The sequence below is a fragment of the Syzygium oleosum genome, unplaced genomic scaffold, assembly GCF_021117445.2.
Source record: "Syzygium oleosum isolate NSW1041296 unplaced genomic scaffold, Sole_v2.1 Sole_v2.12, whole genome shotgun sequence".
In the NCBI taxonomy this organism is placed as follows: domain Eukaryota; kingdom Viridiplantae; phylum Streptophyta; class Magnoliopsida; order Myrtales; family Myrtaceae; genus Syzygium; species Syzygium oleosum.
Window position 1 is genome coordinate 2203879 of NW_026607496.1, and position 19169 is coordinate 2223047.

Sequence of the window (19169 nt, forward strand, 5' to 3'; positions counted from 1 at the left end):
TGGCTTTTTCCCTTCTATTTATTTTAATTTCCATATTGAGAATGTCTATCTATCGTCAACTTTTTTTAATAAAAGAACAAATTATTTTGGATGGCGACCAATTTGATCCGAATAATACCCTAATTCTCAAATTGACCAAATTTTGTTCATGTGTCATTTATGAAAGGTCAACTCGTCCCTTTCGAGCAAAAGAAAAAACTCAACCCCTAAATGTCAAGGATCTCATTAATTTTCATTTCATTTTAAATGGAGATATTATTACTAATGGTACATTAGTTTCGAGAAAATATTTAGACATAAATTATTATTAATAATGAAAAAAATTCATTAACTATATATTTCAAGCAATACAATAATCATTTTTAGGAAAATATTTTCTAAATCATTCATTTTTCGCGAAATAAACGGAGCCACAATTGATCTATACAGGACAAGTTCTTTTAAGTACTTATTTTAATTAAAAAAAACTTATGTATGATTACAATAACTTAAATTGTTCTGAATATTGGACGGTCGTGCGATTTTAAATATTTCAGAGATTCCATATTAAGAGAAATTCAAATCTCAAACAAGAAAAAAAAAAGGATAATGGTAGCTATTTTTCACGAGACAAATTTCAATTAGTTATTACAAGAACACTGTTTTTTTTTTGGTTCCTTAATTAATTCTTAGTAAATGCTCTCCGAACACTAGCTAGCTAACATATTCTTAGACTATGTGCGACCCTCTTCTCTCCACCCACCCCCCCACCTGCTCTCATTTAGTTGACTACCATGCTTTTTATTGCATTTTTTTTTTGTCTTTTTCTGTAGATCGGCCGTCGTTAAATATTCGTGTATGCACACGAAGCACATCAGCCAAAATTACAAAGATGCAGATGGACTAACAAATTAGTACAACAATTAGCTCGAATTCGTTCCATTTTGAGGGGAAGGTCCTCTTCCTCGTATGTTAGGATGAGAGTCGAAGAGTAATTATGTATCCCGTGATCGATAAACGAGACATCGTTAATATCGAGGTAACTTTTTTTTTTTATTTCTTGATGAAAATTGATTATGGTACGTCAGCAAAATGCACGAGTATCGCAATAGCATAGGCATGATGTACATTCTCGAGAATCATAGATGGAAATGGTCTGCGAGATTCAAGAGGTTAGCCTAATGATAAAGTCATCGAAAACCCTAGGTCTCCTGTAGCAAGAGGTCTTGTATTAAGTTCTTACTCAAACACAACATTTCAAGGCCAACGAGGATAGAATTCCTCGTGGCATTGTGGACGATCTATCTTTGACCAAATCGGGGAGGTACCACGATCAATTTGTCGTGTGAAACTGGTATGGACACCAACTATTCCTAAAACAAGAAAAGCGAAACTAGAGGAGCAGAATACTCGAGCAAGCCTTTGTTTACACATTCTTCTCTGGTGACTGTGATGGAAAATGGTGGAGAGACGGCCGGAGGAAAATAATCGAAAAAAGGTTTATTGGATCGCGACTGTGATGGAAAAAGTCTCTGGTGAGAACTAATGGGAGAGAGTTTTGAGAATGAGTCATGTTAACTCCTGACAAGCCAAAACAGAGAAAAATCATCAAACTCAAACCCAACAAGCAAAAGAGAGAGAGAAACAATCCAAAGCTTGTCCCATTGCTTCCTCCCTCCTTTCTTGTTTGACTCTGAACCAGATGTTTTTTTTGACAGGGTCATCAACAAACCCCACCTCTTCATTGTTCACGCTCCCAGATTGTCCTAAAGAATATAATTTTTTATTTTTGGTAAGCGCTAAACAGATAGACCTAACAACTCAGTCTTGAACGAGCCTTACTACACGTTTTGATATTGGGTCAGAACAATATGTATTAAGATGGTGGTGGATGAGAAGATGCAGAGTTTTGACTTTGGAAAAGGAATGAGAGGTGGCAGAGAAATGGCAAGCAAGAACCTCCGGTTGCTCTTGTTTCTGGTTCTCTTCTGTTCTTGGATTCATTTGATTTGCTCTACTACAAACCCTAATGACCGTAAGTGCACACACATGTATTTGTTTATGTATGTGGCTATGCTCTATGAATTCCTCGTCATTCATGTTCTTTCTTTCTTTCCATCTGTACTTCTTTTGGGTTCATCTTGTCCTGGCTTGGGGATGCTGTGAGAAAAAAGGTGGCTAGAAACCAACACAGCTTGTTTTTTCTTTTTTTAAGGTTCAGGGACTTAAGCTGTCTGTGTAGAACTTAGAATTCCTCAGGTTTTTAAGTTTTTTTTAGCTTGTCTGGCGAGACGTGAACAAGTTATGTTATTGGAACTAAGAAAGGACTACTTTCGGTCTCTTTGAGCCTGGAGAATCATCCAGAGTGCGTCATGTATCTGCGTAAATGCTTAAAAAGGATGCTAGTTTCGCAGGTCTTTCTTGTATCAAATTGTCCCTCGAGTCTTGATCAACTAGGACTATATACTGTTTTGCTATGTGCTTTGGGATTGAGTCATTCTAGCCTCGGTATAACTACTCAAAGGAAGAACTGACATAGATGCAAGAAAGAGGTCTCCCGCTATGTTGTTAACCATTACCAAGTCCATAAACTTGGATAGAATTATACTTGTTCCTTGAAGAAAATTTCAGCAACGTGGAACCCAAGAATAAATAGAGATTAGATGCCAAGAATAGATCTAATGGTTATTGCCACGAAAGTTGTCTTAGCTGTCCATGCAGTCAATTTGAGTATCTGCTCTGAGGCAAAGCAGAACACGAAATATTTTAGCCCTGTCGAACATGTTCGCCTTTTTCTGCACTGTAGAATTCTAGAGTTATGATATTTCATATCTCATCATACGTTCTGTACGAACAATAAGTTCTGGCATTGACCTCGAAAGAAATGCGAAACAACTGAATTTTTAAGGAAAAGATAAACTGTCTATTTGCATCCATCCTTGAATAGTTGCCCCAGCAATAGAAAAGAGATGCTTCTGCTGAAACAACTGAAGATCAGTGGGAAGTCTGCACTTTTAATAACTGCGAAAAAAGTGCATGGCCAAATCTCTGTCAATGAGAATTTTAGGGGAAATGGCTGTTACAACCGTTAGCAGTTTTGCCCACCTGCTGCAGCCATCAGAGAGCTTTAGTACACAACGACACCATGTCTCTTCCAATTTTAAAAATTTTCTCCAAAAATCTTGCATCGACAACAGATCTCTGGAGACTCGCATGTGCATTTGACCTTGTTAGCTTGTGGCCTAGGCAAAATGGGTTCCCTTTCCCATCTTAAACATTTCACTCTTTTTCTTTTTTGCCGTATAAATGTGCAGAAGCTGTTCTTTTAGCCCTGAAAGCCCAGTGGCAGAACACACCATCCAGCTGGGGCAAGTCCAGTGATCCTTGTGGACTGCCTTGGGATGGAGTCACCTGCGACAGTAATTCAAGAGTGACCGGATTGTGAGTGCTCTCTACTTGTTCTCATTGGTGCTCATTCCTGTTCTCAGTTCCTAGAATTTTCGGTCCTTTTTCTTTAATAGCAATAATGCCATTTTAGCGGCCATTGACTGTGATACTTTCTTTCTGTTTTCACTTTGACAGGGGGTTATCTGGCATGAATATCAAAGGGACGCTGCAAGCCGACGTAGGGGGGCTCACAGAACTCACTTCTTTGTGCGTTTCTTGTCTTTCTATCTTCTATCATGATCATATTTTGATTCTTCGATGTGTAACAGGAATTGCATAGATGAAGTGCTTCAAAGCAAAGATGGTCATTTTACATGTTCAATCATCAACTAGCATATGAATGAGTCTACTTATTCGTCTCATTTAACCTTTTAACTGCAGGGATCTTTCCTTTAACCAGGGTCTCACCGGACCGATCCCTTCACAGTTGGGAAATCTCCAGAAGTTGAATATCTTGTAATATCCCTTTTGACCGCATTCATCGCTAAGACAGCTTATTTTTCCCTTTTCTCTCATGTATGAACCTTGATCTTTCCAATTTTCAGAATCTTGGCTGGATGTGGCTTCAGTGGTAGTATTCCCGATGCACTGAGCAACCTTTCGGAGCTGACTTTCTTGTAAGGCTTGTCAAAATGAGAATACTAATTGGCTGATTATGGAAGTTTAGCTGTATGTTTTACTTAGACTTTTCAAATGGCCATTTTTATCAGGGCGCTAAATTCCAACAATTTTAGCGGTAACATACCTGCTTCTTTGGGTAAACTCTCCCAACTGTACTGGTTTGACGTGTCGGAAAATCAGTTAACTGGATCGCTACCAGTTTCAACAGACACCACCCCAGGGTTGGACCTTTTGTTCAATTGTAATCACTTGTAAGTTGTCTACAATAATTCCGTGCCTAGTGTGATGAATATATATTAAGGATCCTTTTATTCCAGCTCCTAGTGATAAGAGACAGAATCTTTATGTTCTTTCCTCGTTAATTGTTTGGACTGTGCTGCATCCTTAACTTCAGCCACTTCAGCAAGAACCAACTGTCCGGCAACGTACCAAATAAACTGTTCAGTTCAAACATGTCTCTGATACACATGTAAGTTACCAATTTCATCACTTGATATAATATCCCTAGCTTTCTGCTCTAACTTGTGATAGCTATTGTTGACAGATTGTTTGATGATAACCAATTTACTGGTTCTATACCATCCACAGTAGGCCTTGTTCAGACACTCGAGGCTCTGTGAGTAACCACTCACCTAATGTTTGTTTTGTGCTTCGGGATATTTAATTATCATCCATTGGCACCAATTAAATTTATCGGGACTCACATTGCATAATATGCCACAGCCGACTCGATAGGAACTCCTTTTCTGGAAACGTCCCTTCAACTCTCAACAACCTTACACAACTCAGTGAACTGTGAGTATAGATTTCTTCATCAATGGTATTCTAGTGAGATCACCAAAAATCTCCCCTCATTCTGCTAAGTTTCCTTCAGGAATTTAGCACGTAATGGATTGAATGGTCCTTTGCCAAACTTAACGGGGATGACATCACTCGGTTACATGTGAGTAAGAAACCCTGGCTTTCTCTCTCCCGCATGATATCACATGGCTAATTGCACTGGCTGGTTGACTGGGCAAAATTGTACCTTTGCAGTGACCTCAGCAACAACTCTTTCACGGCTTCAGCAGCTCCAGATTGGTTCTCAACTTTATCATCTCTCACCACTCTGTAAGATTTCTCGGTGCAATCGGTACAATATAAAGTTGTATGGCTTTCTGAAACTAGTGGGCGACCTAAAATTTATTGCACTCTGACCAGAATCATACAAAATGGACCGCTTCAAGGGACTGTACCACCAAACCTCTTCGGCCTTCCCCAGCTAGAGCAAGTGTAAGGAAAAAATATTTCTAGCCTGTGTCCTCTTTCTTCTACCATTTTGATGATTTATCGAACTTCTTCAGTGATATGAGTAACAATGCTTTCAACGGAACGCTGAACATGAGTACCAGCATCAGTCCCCAATTGCAGCTCGTTAATTTGGAAGACAACCAGATTGAATCGCTGACGACCGGTTCCTACAAAAATGCATTAATGTGAGACAGACAGTTCACAGGCATTAGACTTCCATTCTGAGATATGGTAGACATTTTTATGCTAATCGCTTTGTCTTTTTACTTCAGACTAATAGGAAACCCGGCATGCACTAATGCGCCTGTCCTCTCAACCACGAGCTACTGCAGAGTTCAGCAGCAACAAGCTTATTTTACCCCAACCAGCTGCGGTGGTGCATCATGTCCCTCTAATCAGAGGCTTAACCCCGGAAGCTGCACATGTGCAGTTCCATACAATGGAAATTTGATATTTAAAGCTCCATCATTCAGTGATTTGTCCAATTCCGCTCTGTTTCAATCGTTGGAAGTGGACCTGTGGCAGACATTGAACCTAAGTAATGGTTCAGTTTCTCTTCAGAATATCGGCTTTGATACAAGCAGTGGCTATCTTATAGTACCTGTGTCTTTCTTTCCATCTAATGGGACGTACTTCAGCAAGTTAGACATTCAGAGGATCGGATTCGATTTGACTAACCAAACTTTTAAGCCGCCACCCAGTTTCGGTACCTATCTCTTCAGCGCATATCCTTATCCATTCCCAGGTAACTTAATTTCATCCTCTCATACATTAGCTTTGACTATCATTCATATGTGCTTGACATGAAAAACTGATCCAGGTAACAACGTAAGCATCAGCAAAGGCGTCCTAGCAGGGATTGCCGTTGGCTGCGCAGTCCTGATTCTTGGACTTGTGGGGTCAGCTATTTACGCTATTCAACAGAAGAAACGAGCACAGAGAGCAACGGAATTAAGTAGACCATTTGGTAATTAATGAATGAACTCTTCATCCTTTTGTTACTAAAGCACTTTGACAGGCTGATTGCTAATATCATAAAAAATGAGTAAATAAATAAGACCCAGAATTTTGTTGTCTCCCTCACATTGATTTATCCATCTTTAAGCATCCTGGATACCGAAAGGAAGTGATGGCGGAGGAGCACCACAGTTGAAGGGGGCGAGGTGGTTCTATTTCGATGAAATCAAGAAGTGCACCAATAGTTTTTCTGAAAGTAATGAGATAGGCTCCGGGGGCTATGGAAAGGTAAAAACCATGCGCTGTGCCAATCGCCCGTCAATTATAATATGCTTCAATCTGCTGCTTTGTAATTCTTTATCACTGATCTGATAGGTCTACAAAGGAATGCTTCCCGATGGTCAAGTGATGGCAATCAAAAGAGCTCAGCAGGGGTCGATGCAGGGCGCGAATGAGTTCAAGACAGAAATTGAGCTACTTTCTCGAGTCCATCACAAGAATCTTGTTGGCCTCGTCGGCTTCTGTTACGAACAAGGAGAGCAGATGTTGGTCTATGAATATATGCCTAATGGGTCACTTAGGGAGAGCTTATCAGGTACCTTCCTTGGCCTAAATGGCATCGAGCTTTGATAGATCCATATAAAACTTTGCATATCATGCTTTGTTCTTGTCTCGTTATTTCTATTATAAGTATGAGGAAAGAGTTTTCTTGTGAATGAATCTGCCTATTGTCTAGTAGCAATGGCACTGAATATATTTGATGCAGGGGAAACTGGCATACATCTTGATTGGAAGAGGAGGCTGCAGATCGCTCTCGGCTCTGCGAAAGGACTGGCATATCTACATGAGCTCGCGAATCCCCCAATAATTCACAGAGACGTTAAGTCCACGAATATCTTGCTGGATGAAAATTTGGTGGCTAAAGTTGCGGACTTTGGCTTGTCTAAAATGGTGGCGGACAGCGAGAAAGGACATGTTTCAACACAAGTCAAAGGCACACTGGTATGGTATACTCCTACATGAATGTCCATTTAAGGCGACAGTGGCAGGTTACGAAATCTTACCCGAAAGATAACCTCTAGTTCTTTATCGATCTCCAACTGATAATATGTTCCCTCTTGTCTAAACCTAAACTTTAGCAGATGATATGTTTATGCCAGATGCCCTAGAATTAAGGAAAACACAGGATACCCACAGATACGTGAACTGAGTACAATTCATTTTGATCGTTCGGAACTTGTGATCTTGCAGGGCTATTTGGATCCAGAGTACTACATGACCCAGCAACTAACAGATAAGAGTGACGTTTATAGTTTTGGGGTCGTGATGCTTGAACTGATAACCTCGATGCCGCCAATATACAAGGGCAAGTACATCGTCCGCGAAGTCCGCACGGCGATGGACAAAAACGACCAAGACTATTACGGACTACGCCAAGTCATGGATCCGTCCCTTCGCAACATGGGGCGTCTTGCAGGGTTCGCTCAGTTCCTGGAGTTAGCAATGCGATGCGTGGAGGAATCATCCAGCAACCGTCCCAGGATGAACGAAGTCGTGAAGGAAATCGAGACGATCTCGCAAACCGACGGGATCGCCACGAGCACGACGTCCGCGTCCTCATCCGCCACGGACTTTGTAGCATCAAACACTGGTGCTCCTAGACATCCTTTGTACACTGATGTTTCACTCAATAGCAAGGATGTTGGTTACAGCAATTCGTTCGATTACAGCGGCGGGTTCGCGCTTTCGACGAAGATCGAACCAAAGTAACTGTGGATCGCACGAGTCACATACTTGTTCCTTTCTCTTTAGGTTAAATGTTCAAATACCTCTTGGTGCATCAGGTTCTTCTGGGTAATGTAACTTTTTTTGACATTTTCATGATGCATTAATACGTGCTTACGGATTGTGGAAGAGCCCATCTGGTTTTGTTGTCATTTTCAATGGAGCATCACATCTTTCTCTGTACTTACCAACCGCAAACTGTCAAAGTGCGTCTTCCGGCCAACTAAAAATTTGGTCAATGTATAGGAGTGATGATCAATTAGTTTTAATTTACATTTCAAGTTTTTTAAATTATATTGGTTTTTTTTTTTGTGGTCAAAGTAACATTTATTCATTTCCACTTAAACACAAGTGAGAAGCAACGTGCAACTGCAATCCAAGACAAATACAAAACAAGCTCCGGATAACACGATGAATATCAAAAAAAGATTATGCTCACACGCTCAAAGAGCAGATTGATGACTTCTTCAAATCAAAATCGGCAGCCAATCATCGAATCCGTCTTCAGTAATGAGTACACCGAGATTTTCATCTGATGTTACGGCATTGCCTTGTGTTTAGGTTCAGCGTCCCTAACACCATTGCCGTTCAGCGTAACAAGGTTGAACGGGTACAAATCTGACATTTGTGAGAGCGAAAGCTTTACAAAGATCCTCTAATCTCCTTCGAAACCCGAGAGAGGCCGAACTTCGAAAACATACATGCAAAAACCCTAGATCTAAACTACATTGGGATAGAAACCTCCCCGAAGCAGGAGAGAAAAAAATTCTAAATCTACTCCGTTCGTTTGGTGGAAAATATTCTCCCGGAAAATATTTTCCGGGTTTTCCGGTGTTCGGGGGGGCGGAAAACGTTTTCCGTGGGAAAATATTTTCCTTCCCCCCCTCACAAAATAGCCTAAGTCTACGGAAAATTACTTCCGCTACTTTAAAAGCGGAAATCATTTTCCGGAGCTTCTTCTTCTTCTTCTTCTTCACTAAGGTCGCCGGCCGCCGCTGCCGGCCGCCGGACGCCGCCGGACGCCGGCCGCCGGTCGCCGCCGCCGGCCGCCGGACGTTGGCCGCCGTCGCCGGCCGCCGGACGTTGGCCGTCGGTCACCGGCCGCCACCGCTGCCGCTGCCGGTCGCCGCCGGCCGGTCGCCGGCCGCCGGATGCCGCAGCCGGTCGCCGGCGAAAAATATTTTCCGAAACTTTTTCATATTGGTCGCCGAACACCGGAAAATTATGTTCCGGGAAAACATTTTCCAGGAAAATGACTTCCGGGAAAATATTTTCCAAAAGGAGAATATTTTCCGCCAAACGAACGGAGCCTAAATTAGATCAGAAGAGAAAAGCTCCTCAAAACATGAGCAAAGTAAGGAAAAAAAAAAAAACAAACAGAGAACCAAATCAACCAAAGAGAAAGGAAAAGAGAGGGAGAGATCTAGCTCAAACTCTTCCTCATGTACGAAGACGACAAGGAGAGAAGAGGACCCTAGGTTGGACATAGGGGAAAAAAAATACAAACGGGGCGAAGGTTGGTCTCGGTCAATTATATTTAAGTTGACTGGCCAACTGTAAACACGAGTTTTGACTTTTTGCTAAAAATAGTATTCACAATGATTCACCTACTCGGTGCTTTCCTTTATTCTTGTCCCCCCGCTTGATCTCCCAAGAAAACATGTTTTTTCTACCTTTTTACCCACTAATTATCCAAAATTAAAATGTTTGGACTTTCACAAAACATATCGGGATCCCAGAAATTCGAGCCTTCAATATTTGGAACTCCTCGATTTTCGATTACGACCGCTAGGAGGGCGATTCTAGCGTTCCCTAAGGTAAAAATACAGTGTTGATAAGTTTGTGAAAACGTCGGTAACTGTTAATTAGGATGCGTACAATTTCGATTAGGAGGGGCAAATGCTCCTAAATCCTCGTGCTTAAGGGTAGGAACCTCTTGTCGGTTCCGGTCTTTGGCTGATGTTTCTAATTATTGGTGAAAAATATTGAAAATCTTGATGAAATGAGAGGGGAAATTATCCAATCAATCCTAAACTTATTGTATGAGTGCCAATTCGGTCGTAAACTTTTAATGCTGTCCTTTCGGTCAATTTTTTGCCGGAAATCGCTGACGTGACAATCTAGTTATCGTTGGCCGTCCTACGTGACACACCTCCACGTGGATGATTTCCAACAAAAATTTACCGGAATGACTATATTGGAATTTTGCTCAAAGTTTTGTGATTAAATTGATAAATTTGAAAAGTTTAGTATTAAATTGACATCTATATAATAGATTTAGGACTGATTAGACAATTTGCCCTAAAATGAGACCATTCATCAGGCACGTAAAAGGAAATAGTGGATACACAAGATAAATCGACTGCCAATTAGGATGAAGATTTATTTTAAGGACTACTATTCCCTCTTGATTAGACAGCTGACTTTGCTATTGCTACTATTCTTTTGTGGTCATTTTTTCTATATGGCGTGGCCCAAGGGACCAAATTATGGTTTAGAACCATGCGAGGTAATAGTGAGGTTGACATGTAATTAATGGCCTGATTCTCTCTTCATATTCCTACACATCCCTTTTTTTTTTTTTTTTGTCTTCAAATTGGCCTAAATCAATTGCCATTGCCTTAAGGGAATTGGTTTTCTGTTCATCCCACTTGCAATTTGTTTGTGTGGGGATGGATTAAGACTCGAGGGACCATCTGCCATCATTGAATTTAGGGGTTTCTCGTCATCTAATCGAGTAAGACTAGAGGATTATTGTTCTTCGAGATAAGATTTCTCCGTTTCTTTAATAACGAGACACCAGGCCTCCTTAGATAGAAAGATCCCGATCCATAAAAAAAACTCAATTAATCTCACGGTGAACTATTCACCCAACGAGATGTAAGTCGGAGCTTGAAACCGCTTGCCTTTAGCAATGCAAGAAATTAGATCCATATATCGTGCAACTAATTCACATATACTTATTTCTTAACCGTTAAATCAATTTTTTTAGAGAACGGTATCATTTTAAAGGCAAAGCTATTGAGACTTCAATTCCTAATTACATGTGGAGAATTGAAACCCTAAATTTCATCATGTTGCCTCCCACATGCGCATTGAAAGTATTTATTAATCGTGCTCTTCCTTAGTCGACTTTGGGTTGTGCTACTCAATGACTTGCCTAGCTAGACATAATTAGCAACTATTTCCAAAAAAATAATATTTTTACTGTAAATGGGCCATAGAAATTGATTGACTAGACTTGCCCGTGTTCATAAATTCTCAGTTACCATTTTCCTTTTTATGTTTTCCTCTAATTTTGTGTTTTAATCTCGTACATTCTTGGGCAAAAGAAAAAAAAAACCCCAAATTATATCCACTGTGACACATTTCCTTGATTTTTTTTGTGACATAAAATTAAGCCCAACGTGACACATATACCCTAAACTTTTTCTTGTGACATAAAAAATCACAAATTTATATTTATGTGATACATTTACTTTCCGTCAGGATTCCGTTAGATGATTTTTCAGCCAGAATAAGTTTTTTAACGGTTTTATACGTTAACACTGGCAATTTCGTTTTTCACGGTTCTCATTGACGGAAGGTAAATATGTCATATAGTTACAAATTTGGAATTTATGGTGTCACAGAAAAAGTTTATGATAAATATATCACGTTGGGTATAATTTAGGATTTTTTAATGACTTTTTTCCAACATTTAATTTATTTAATTTTTCTTTTTTGTGTCCTTGTCTTTGGCATTTATGTCCTGAAATGGTGTTCCATTTATATCGCGCATTGGATCAATCCTTGTCCATACAAACTTAAGGTCAATGTGGGGCCACCTCCACCTACTTCCCAACTGCACATTGATTACCAAATTTACCAGATTTTTTTTTTGTTTTTTTATGATGACCCAGGAAACTCCCGCACGGCCGACAGTCGGGAGGTAAATCCTGGGGCGACACGTGCTAGCCACCACACACGTACACCGGTTAAGTCACCATGCGGCACCGGGATTCGAACACTCAACCTTTTGCGAGAGGAAGAGTGCGTGCTCCAGCAGCGCCACCCAGGCGGGTGGTAAACCAGATTTTGTCTCTAAAGAAAACAAAGAACCAAAAAAAACAAGAGGAAATCTTCTACCATAATCTTTTTTAAATGACTGTAAATTGAGACCCATGACATACTTATATGATAGCATGTGCTCCATAAAATAATACCCATGAAAATTACTTTCTTAATAGAAAAAAGTTATGACAGCAACCAGCAAGACATGATGGTGCCTTCAAGTGTACTAAACACAAGCAAATCATATGTTTTGTTCATGAGGCTGAAGCTTTATCCTCGGTTTGAAAGAAGGAAGAAAGAGATTGAGAGAGAGGGAGAGAGAGGAATGGTGAGACGTCCATTGCACTGATGTTTAAGTGTGATTAACGGCGGGCATAATGAAAGCAAGGGGTGTGAAGAATGATGGCTGATGCTCAGTGGTAGTGGTGGTGGTGGTGGTGGTGGTGGTGGGAAGCTGGAGGGAGATAGATTGGCTTCAAAGACAAGGCAAAATCAATTAAAAAGCAAGCACACACCCACTTTGCTTCTTTATTTATTTTTGTTACATTTCCCATCCCTTTCTTCTCTTGGAGCAAGGTATTTTGACAGGGTCTTCAACCAACCCTCCCTGCACACTCTGTGCTGATTTTTCCATACATCAATATCATATTCACGTTCTCATTATGCTCTGCAAGTTGTCACAGAGGACTGGGTCAATAACAGGAAGAGCCTTAGAGGCAAGAAGAGTTCCTTGAGTTCTTTGACTTCTTTTTCCTTAGCTAGTGAAGGTATGGAGGAAGCCATTTTGAGGGTGATCTTCTTGGTGGTGGTGTTCTTGTTTGGGAAGAATCTGCAGCTGGTTCTCTCTTTCACCAATCCTGATGACTGTAAGTACTCTTGCTCAAATGTGCCTGTTGGGGACTTCAGTGTCTGTCTTCTGAGTCAAAAGGACGTTTTTTCAATTTAAGAACTTGCCTGGGGAAGTGCCTATTTTGGCTAGTTTTCATCTGTAGATCATGACAATATCAGTATCAAAGTACCAATATTTAAGAATTGAGCAGTCTTTTTATCTCTCTATTTGGAGTCACAAAGCAGGGCAGGTCAAATGACTTTCCTAACAGGGAAAGGAAGTAATGATCTTGTGATCCTTTTCGATTTCAGTGCTTTCGCATGTGTGATAAGAAGCTGATGTTTGAACCTGGACATATCCCTACACCCAAATTTTTAAGGATCCCATATGGGGTTCGCATTTTTAAGTCTTGGGGCAAATACTGTACATTGGGGACTGAAAAATGGCTGATTTCTAGTCTTCAGGGACCAATAGATTCATGCCCCATTACATATTTTTTAGGAAATGCTTGTAATGGGATCTCATATTCGCGTCTCATGCATCTCTTACTCCTGAGCTTGTAGTGTTTTCGAGGTTGGATTGCGTAAAGTTTGATAGATAAGGGAGATATCGCCGATCGGGGGTCATTTACAATCAACCCGAAAAAGAATCCTCACAGTGTGATAAATCTTCTTAAATACCCGTGCGCTACTTTCTCGGGCGATTCAACTGGGGCTGTAGGAGAAGAGTTCTATTAGGGCAGCATTTAAAGTTGCAAATGTTTATAGAGGGGAAACTTTTCTAGGTGGTCCATAATATATTAGATCCATTTTTTGGTGCTTAAATGATCATAGTCCGTCACTGAATTGACCATGTTGAAATATGAATGACTGTGCTTGATCAGCCGCAGCTCTCCAATCCCTCAAGAGCACATGGCAGAACACGCCGCCTAGCTGGGGAAGGTCGAGTGACCCGTGCGGACTTCCTTGGGAAGGAGTAACCTGCAATGGCAATTCGAGGGTAACTGCACTGTGAGTACCTTTCCTGTGTCTGATCCTAATTATCATCAACCTCACATCTTTCTCTTTCCGGCATTGGATCGGTTTAGCCATGTACTCACCTGTATTAATTTACTTTTAGGGGATTATCGACCATGGGAATCAAGGGCCAGCTAAGTAGTGACATAGCAGGACTCACGGAACTAAGATCTCTGTGAGTCCTTCTTCTTACTATAAATACATGAGTACTTATTCTCTTTCCCATTCTCAATTTTATTAGGCAACTAACTTGAGTCAGTCTTCAAACTTACTTTTTCTATATTCTAATTGCAGGGACATTTCCTTCAACAAAGACCTCACTGGTCCTCTCTCTCGGCAGTTGGGCAATCTACAGAAGTTGAACATACTGTAATAGCCGTCACATTGTCTATTTTGACTATATTATTTATTCCTGGACATTGATCATATCGTAAGTGTTGGTTTTTTTTTGTAATTTCAGGATTTTAGCCGGCTGTAGTATCACCGGTAGTATTCCGGACGAACTGGGCAACCTTGCGGAGCTATCGTTCTTGTACGCCTTCGGTCTCAGTGGTGTTTTGTGCTTTTGACTTGCATAATTCTTTTTAAGCTCATCGTTTTCTTTGGTTTGAACATGTCAATACAGGGCACTGAACTCGAACAACTTCACGGGTAATATACCTGCTTCCTTGGGTAAACTCTCCAAGCTTTACTGGCTTGACCTGGCTGATAATCAATTAACGGGGCCTATTCCGATATCAACGGACACATCCCCCGGATTGGACCTCCTGTTAAAAGCAAAGCACTTGTAAGTCTTTTGGTTCCCTCGACTCACAATGCAAGTGAGCAATTGAATGTGAACTAAGGATCCTCTTTCAAAAAAAAGACCACAACTTTGTGTGACAATGCTGAGCATAATGACGACTTGAATTAATGTTTCAGTCATTTCAACAAGAACAAGCTTTCAGGGCCCATTCCGGAAAAGCTATTCAGCTCAGAGATGGTTCTAATACACGTGTACGTTTCTGTGCTAATACTGCATCCTACATTTAGCTCTTGTTCTTCTTAACACCGCTCTGTGCTTGTTGACAGCTTATTCGATGGAAATAAGCTTAATGGTACCATACCATCCTCATTAGGACTTCTAGTGGATCTTGAGGTTCTGTGAGTAAAAGAAAACTTTCGACATTTACTTTCTCAGTCATAAACATCCTTCCAAGTACATTTTTCTTCTTTCTGCTAACTAGTTTTCTTGCAACTGTTTGAATGCGAGGCAGTCGACTTGACAGGAATTCGTTATCTGGAAAAGTCCCTCTGAATCTCAACAGCCTCACAAACCTTAGTGAACTGTGAGTAAACACTTCTAATATGATGATGTTGGGACAATATGAGAAGGGTTTAACAAGACTCGTTCTGATTTTATCAAGTTTTGTTTAGGAACTTAGCCCATAATGAATTGACTGGCCCTTTACCGGACTTGACGGATATGAATTCCCTCAATTACGTGTGAGTAGACACGCAGAGAATGAAGTTTCGCACCTATTTTTCTAAATTGTTGTGCTCTGTGCTCCAATTGACATGGCAAAAATTCATTGTTGCAGTGACCTTAGCAACAACTTCTTTGACCCTTCGGAAGCTCCAGATTGGTTCTCAACCTTACCTTCTCTAACCACGCTGTAAGTGTTTTATCGATTTTCGGCATCGGTTAGGTGGCATTTCGCAATACTTCATTTAGCAAGTGCTGAACATCAGAATTTCGCTGATTCATTCGTGACAGGGTTACAGAATACGGAACGCTTAAAGGAATTGTCCCACAAAAGCTCTTCAGCTTTCCTCAGCTACAGCAAGTGTATGAAAAACATCAATGATTATCGTTGTTAATGCATTTGCATTGAAAGGTTGCGTTCATAATTAATTTTCTTTCTCAAACTTCTTACAGGAAATTGAGGAACAATGCTTTCAATGGTACGCTGAACATTGGAGACAACATCAGTCCCCAGTTGCAGCTTGTCGATCTGCAAAACAACGAAATTTCATCGGTGACGCTGGGCTCTCCGGGATACACAAACACACTGATGTGAGAGAGCTCACAAAAACATGCTAATTTCTCTCTGATTATGAGCATTTTCATCAACCTTTAAACTCATTTTCATGTCCCTTAGGCTAATAGGCAACCCAGTTTGCTCTACCCAACTCTCGAACACTAATTACTGCCAGCTTCAGCAGCAGACAGTGAAGCCTTATTCAACCAGCCTCGCCAGCTGTGGAAGCAAGTTGTGCCCCATCGACGAAAGGCTCAACCCTCAGAGCTGCGAGTGCGCATTTCCATACCAAGGGACGTTATATTTTAGAGGTCCCTCCTTCAGGGAATTGTCCAATGTGACCACGTTTCACATGCTCGAAATGGACTTGTGGACGAAGTTGAATCTCACCCCCGGTTCAGTTTCTCTTCAGAACCCCTTCTTCAATCTCGACGACTACCTTCAAGTGCAGCTTTCGCTCTTCCCCCCGAGCGGGAAATATTTTAGTCGGTCAGATGTTCAGAGGATCGGTTTCGATTTGACCAACCAAACTTTCAAGCCTCCTAAACCATTCGGCCCCTATTACTTCATCGCTTCCCCCTATGCTTTTCCAGGTAACTTGCCTTCATCTTCTTGTCACTACAATTTGTTCTGACTACGAATTTTCTGAGACAGGATTAACATTGTTTGCAGATAATGGAGGAACCACCATAAGCAAAGTTGTGATAGTTGGGATCGCTATTGGCAGCACGGTTCTGGTTCTCGGCCTTGTTGTATTAGGTATATATGCAATTCGACAAAAGAAACGGGCGGAGAAAGCTCTTGAGTTGAGCAGACCCTTCGGTAATAGATTCCTTCCCATGTGAACTATAAAGTGATTTAACGCAGATTGAAGCCAAAGAAAACCAAAAAAGTGTTACTTATATGCTTTTGTCCATCTATCAGCATCCTGGGCACCCAGTGGGAAAGATAGCGGAGGAGTGCCGCAACTGAAAGGAGCACGATGGTTCTCTTATGATGAACTTAAGAAGTGCACCAATAATTTCTCTGAAAGTAACGAATTAGGCGCCGGTGGATATGGAAAGGTACATTTGACGCGACAGTCCTTTCAGGTCAAATGAGACCTTGTACTGCCTCTTTCTTAATCCTTCTACTATTCGGTTTGCCTCAGGTGTACAGGGGAGTGCTTCCTGATGGTCATATAATAGCAATCAAAAGAGCTCAACAAGGGTCGATGCAGGGTGCGGTCGAGTTCAAGACAGAAATCGAGCTGCTTTCACGGGTCCATCACAAGAATCTCGTCGCCCTCATAGGATTCTGTTTTGAGCAAGGGGAGCAGATGTTGGTCTATGAATATATGCCTAACGGGACACTCAGGGATAGCTTGACAGGTACTCAAAACGCAACGTAGACTCTGTGAATCAGTAAATTGAGACCTTGATAGGCACGACACTAGTAACTCGTCCCTAGTGAAGGATGTTATGTTCATAAATGTATGTATTAATGCAGGAAAATCAGGCATATATCTTGATTGGAAGAGGAGACTTCGAATAGCTCTAGGTTCGGCTAGAGGACTCGCTTATCTGCACGAACTCGCGAATCCCCCAATTATCCACAGAGATGTCAAGTCCACAAATATCTTGTTGGACGAACATCTGACGGCCAAAGTTGCGGATTTCGGTTTGTCCAAACTGGTGTCGGACAGCACGAAGGGGCACGTTTCAACGCAAGTGAAAGGCACACTGGTAAGTATTATTCGCGCGTGTTCAACGACTTGTCTTTGTTAAAGCTCCTCATTTATGGAACAGATGACAAGATTTGTAGCAACATTCACTGGAATGCTTTACATTTCGCAGGGCTATTTGGATCCCGAATACTACATGACTCAACAGCTAACAGAAAAGAGTGACGTGTACAGCTTCGGGGTGGTTATGCTCGAGCTGATCACCGCAAAGCAACCGATCGAGAAGGGCAAGTACGTCGTCCGCGAGATTCGCACTGCCATGGACAAGAATGATCAAGACTACTACGGCGTGAGGGAAATGATGGACCCGTCCATGAGGAGCACGGGCAAACTCGTCGGGTTTGGCAGGTTCTTGGACTTGGCAATGCAATGCGTCGAGGAGTCAGCTGTGGACCGCCCCACGATGAGCGAGGTGGTGAAGGCGATCGAGACCGTGTTGCAGAACGACGGGATACACACGAACTCGACATCGGCATCCTCGTCGGCGACGGATTTCGGGTCGTCGAAGGGGGCTCCTCGGCATCCGTACAGCAACGATGCCTTGCCCAAGAAGGATGTGAGCTATAGTGATTCCTTTGATTACAGTGGTGGATATGCACTCTCTGCAAAAATTGAACCCAAGTGATGAAACATGATCATTGATCTGCTCAGTCATTTGTTTTTTTCTTTTTACCTCTTTCCTTTGGTTTTGTTCAGGTTTGGCTTGGTCCTCTTCACAATTTCTGTAAGTGAGTAAGCTGTTTCGTATGTGTAATAGTTTTGATCAGCTGCATCAAGTGACGGAAAGTTTTTGTGTAAGTGCCAGACTGCTTTTACATTTCATTTTTCTCGTTCTAGCACTGCAGCATTGTAACAACATTTCAAAATTCTTAGTTTGTTCGGTTTGTCTGTTTGTCTTGAATCAATGGCCATGTTTTAGCAACAAGGATTTAGATGAAAGAGAGAGAAGAAGAAAACACCGATGCCTCTGAGTTGTTAACTTATTGCCAGTTTTGAGCTTTCACTTGAAACTCACGTGATGTGACGATTCATTTGTATTGGGCTCGCATGGCATGAATCGGACGCATGCAAGTGTTGCTCCACCGGCATGCGATAGATCTTTCTTACGCGCACGAATGAGCAGAATCGTCCGACGAGTTTAAGAGTTTTGAGGGTAACGACACAAGTTGTTGAAGGATGAGATAATAGAAGCATACCGTTTCTCATCACTTTTCATTCAAAGTTCTAGTTACAAGTTACTCTCAGATTAAGATAATAGGACATTTATTCGTTACCAAAAAAGTCATAAACCTATTGTACTTGCACTAATTCAATCATAAATCTTTTAATTATGCCAATTTACTTTTAATTTAGTACATCTGCCACAAGTGACTCCAAAAATGACGTGGTATAATAGACCTTTAATTCTGAAAAAAAAGCTATTATCTCTTTATCTTGATTCAATCATA

General features: G+C 41.2%; 2 protein-coding genes across 2 annotated transcripts; both read left to right on the forward strand.

Annotated features, from left to right (window-relative positions):
• The first annotated feature begins 1596 nt into the window (after window positions 1-1596).
• On the forward strand, window positions 1597-8208 carry LOC115677084 (leucine-rich repeat receptor protein kinase HPCA1-like). The gene is made up of 19 exons (XM_030600141.2): window positions 1597-2014; window positions 3294-3420; window positions 3562-3633; window positions 3808-3882; window positions 3972-4043; window positions 4137-4298; window positions 4442-4516; window positions 4592-4663; window positions 4771-4842; window positions 4922-4990; window positions 5083-5157; window positions 5248-5319; window positions 5391-5522; window positions 5610-6082; window positions 6158-6304; window positions 6443-6582; window positions 6670-6889; window positions 7061-7296; window positions 7546-8208. Exons 1-19 carry the CDS (start codon window positions 1861-1863, stop codon window positions 8062-8064), a joined length of 2964 nt encoding a protein of 987 aa, XP_030456001.1. The 5' UTR covers window positions 1597-1860; the 3' UTR covers window positions 8065-8208.
• A 4402-nt stretch (window positions 8209-12610) lies between these two features.
• LOC115677085 (leucine-rich repeat receptor protein kinase HPCA1) lies at window positions 12611-18618 on the forward strand. Its single transcript, XM_030600143.2, has 19 exons — window positions 12611-12998; window positions 13845-13971; window positions 14081-14152; window positions 14272-14346; window positions 14438-14509; window positions 14603-14764; window positions 14899-14973; window positions 15049-15120; window positions 15234-15305; window positions 15394-15462; window positions 15558-15632; window positions 15734-15805; window positions 15896-16033; window positions 16119-16591; window positions 16671-16820; window positions 16923-17062; window positions 17149-17368; window positions 17487-17722; window positions 17834-18618. Exons 1-19 carry the CDS (start codon window positions 12902-12904, stop codon window positions 18344-18346), a joined length of 2910 nt encoding a protein of 969 aa, XP_030456003.2. The 5' UTR covers window positions 12611-12901; the 3' UTR covers window positions 18347-18618.
• The last annotated feature ends 551 nt before the right edge of the window (window positions 18619-19169 follow it).

Coding starts and splice junctions, on each gene's coding strand:
- LOC115677084 (XM_030600141.2), top strand. CDS start 1,861: ATGGTGGTGGATGAGAAGATGCAGAGTTTTGACTTTGGAAAAGGAATG. Junction 3,883..3,971: donor CTCCAGAAGTTGAATATCTT/GTAATATCCCTT, acceptor TCCAATTTTCAG/AATCTTGGCTGGATGTGGCT. Junction 6,890..7,060: donor ACTTAGGGAGAGCTTATCAG/GTACCTTCCTTG, acceptor TATTTGATGCAG/GGGAAACTGGCATACATCTT.
- LOC115677085 (XM_030600143.2), top strand. CDS start 12,902: ATGGAGGAAGCCATTTTGAGGGTGATCTTCTTGGTGGTGGTGTTCTTG. Junction 13,972..14,080: donor AATTCGAGGGTAACTGCACT/GTGAGTACCTTT, acceptor ATTTACTTTTAG/GGGATTATCGACCATGGGAA. Junction 17,369..17,486: donor ACTCAGGGATAGCTTGACAG/GTACTCAAAACG, acceptor GTATTAATGCAG/GAAAATCAGGCATATATCTT.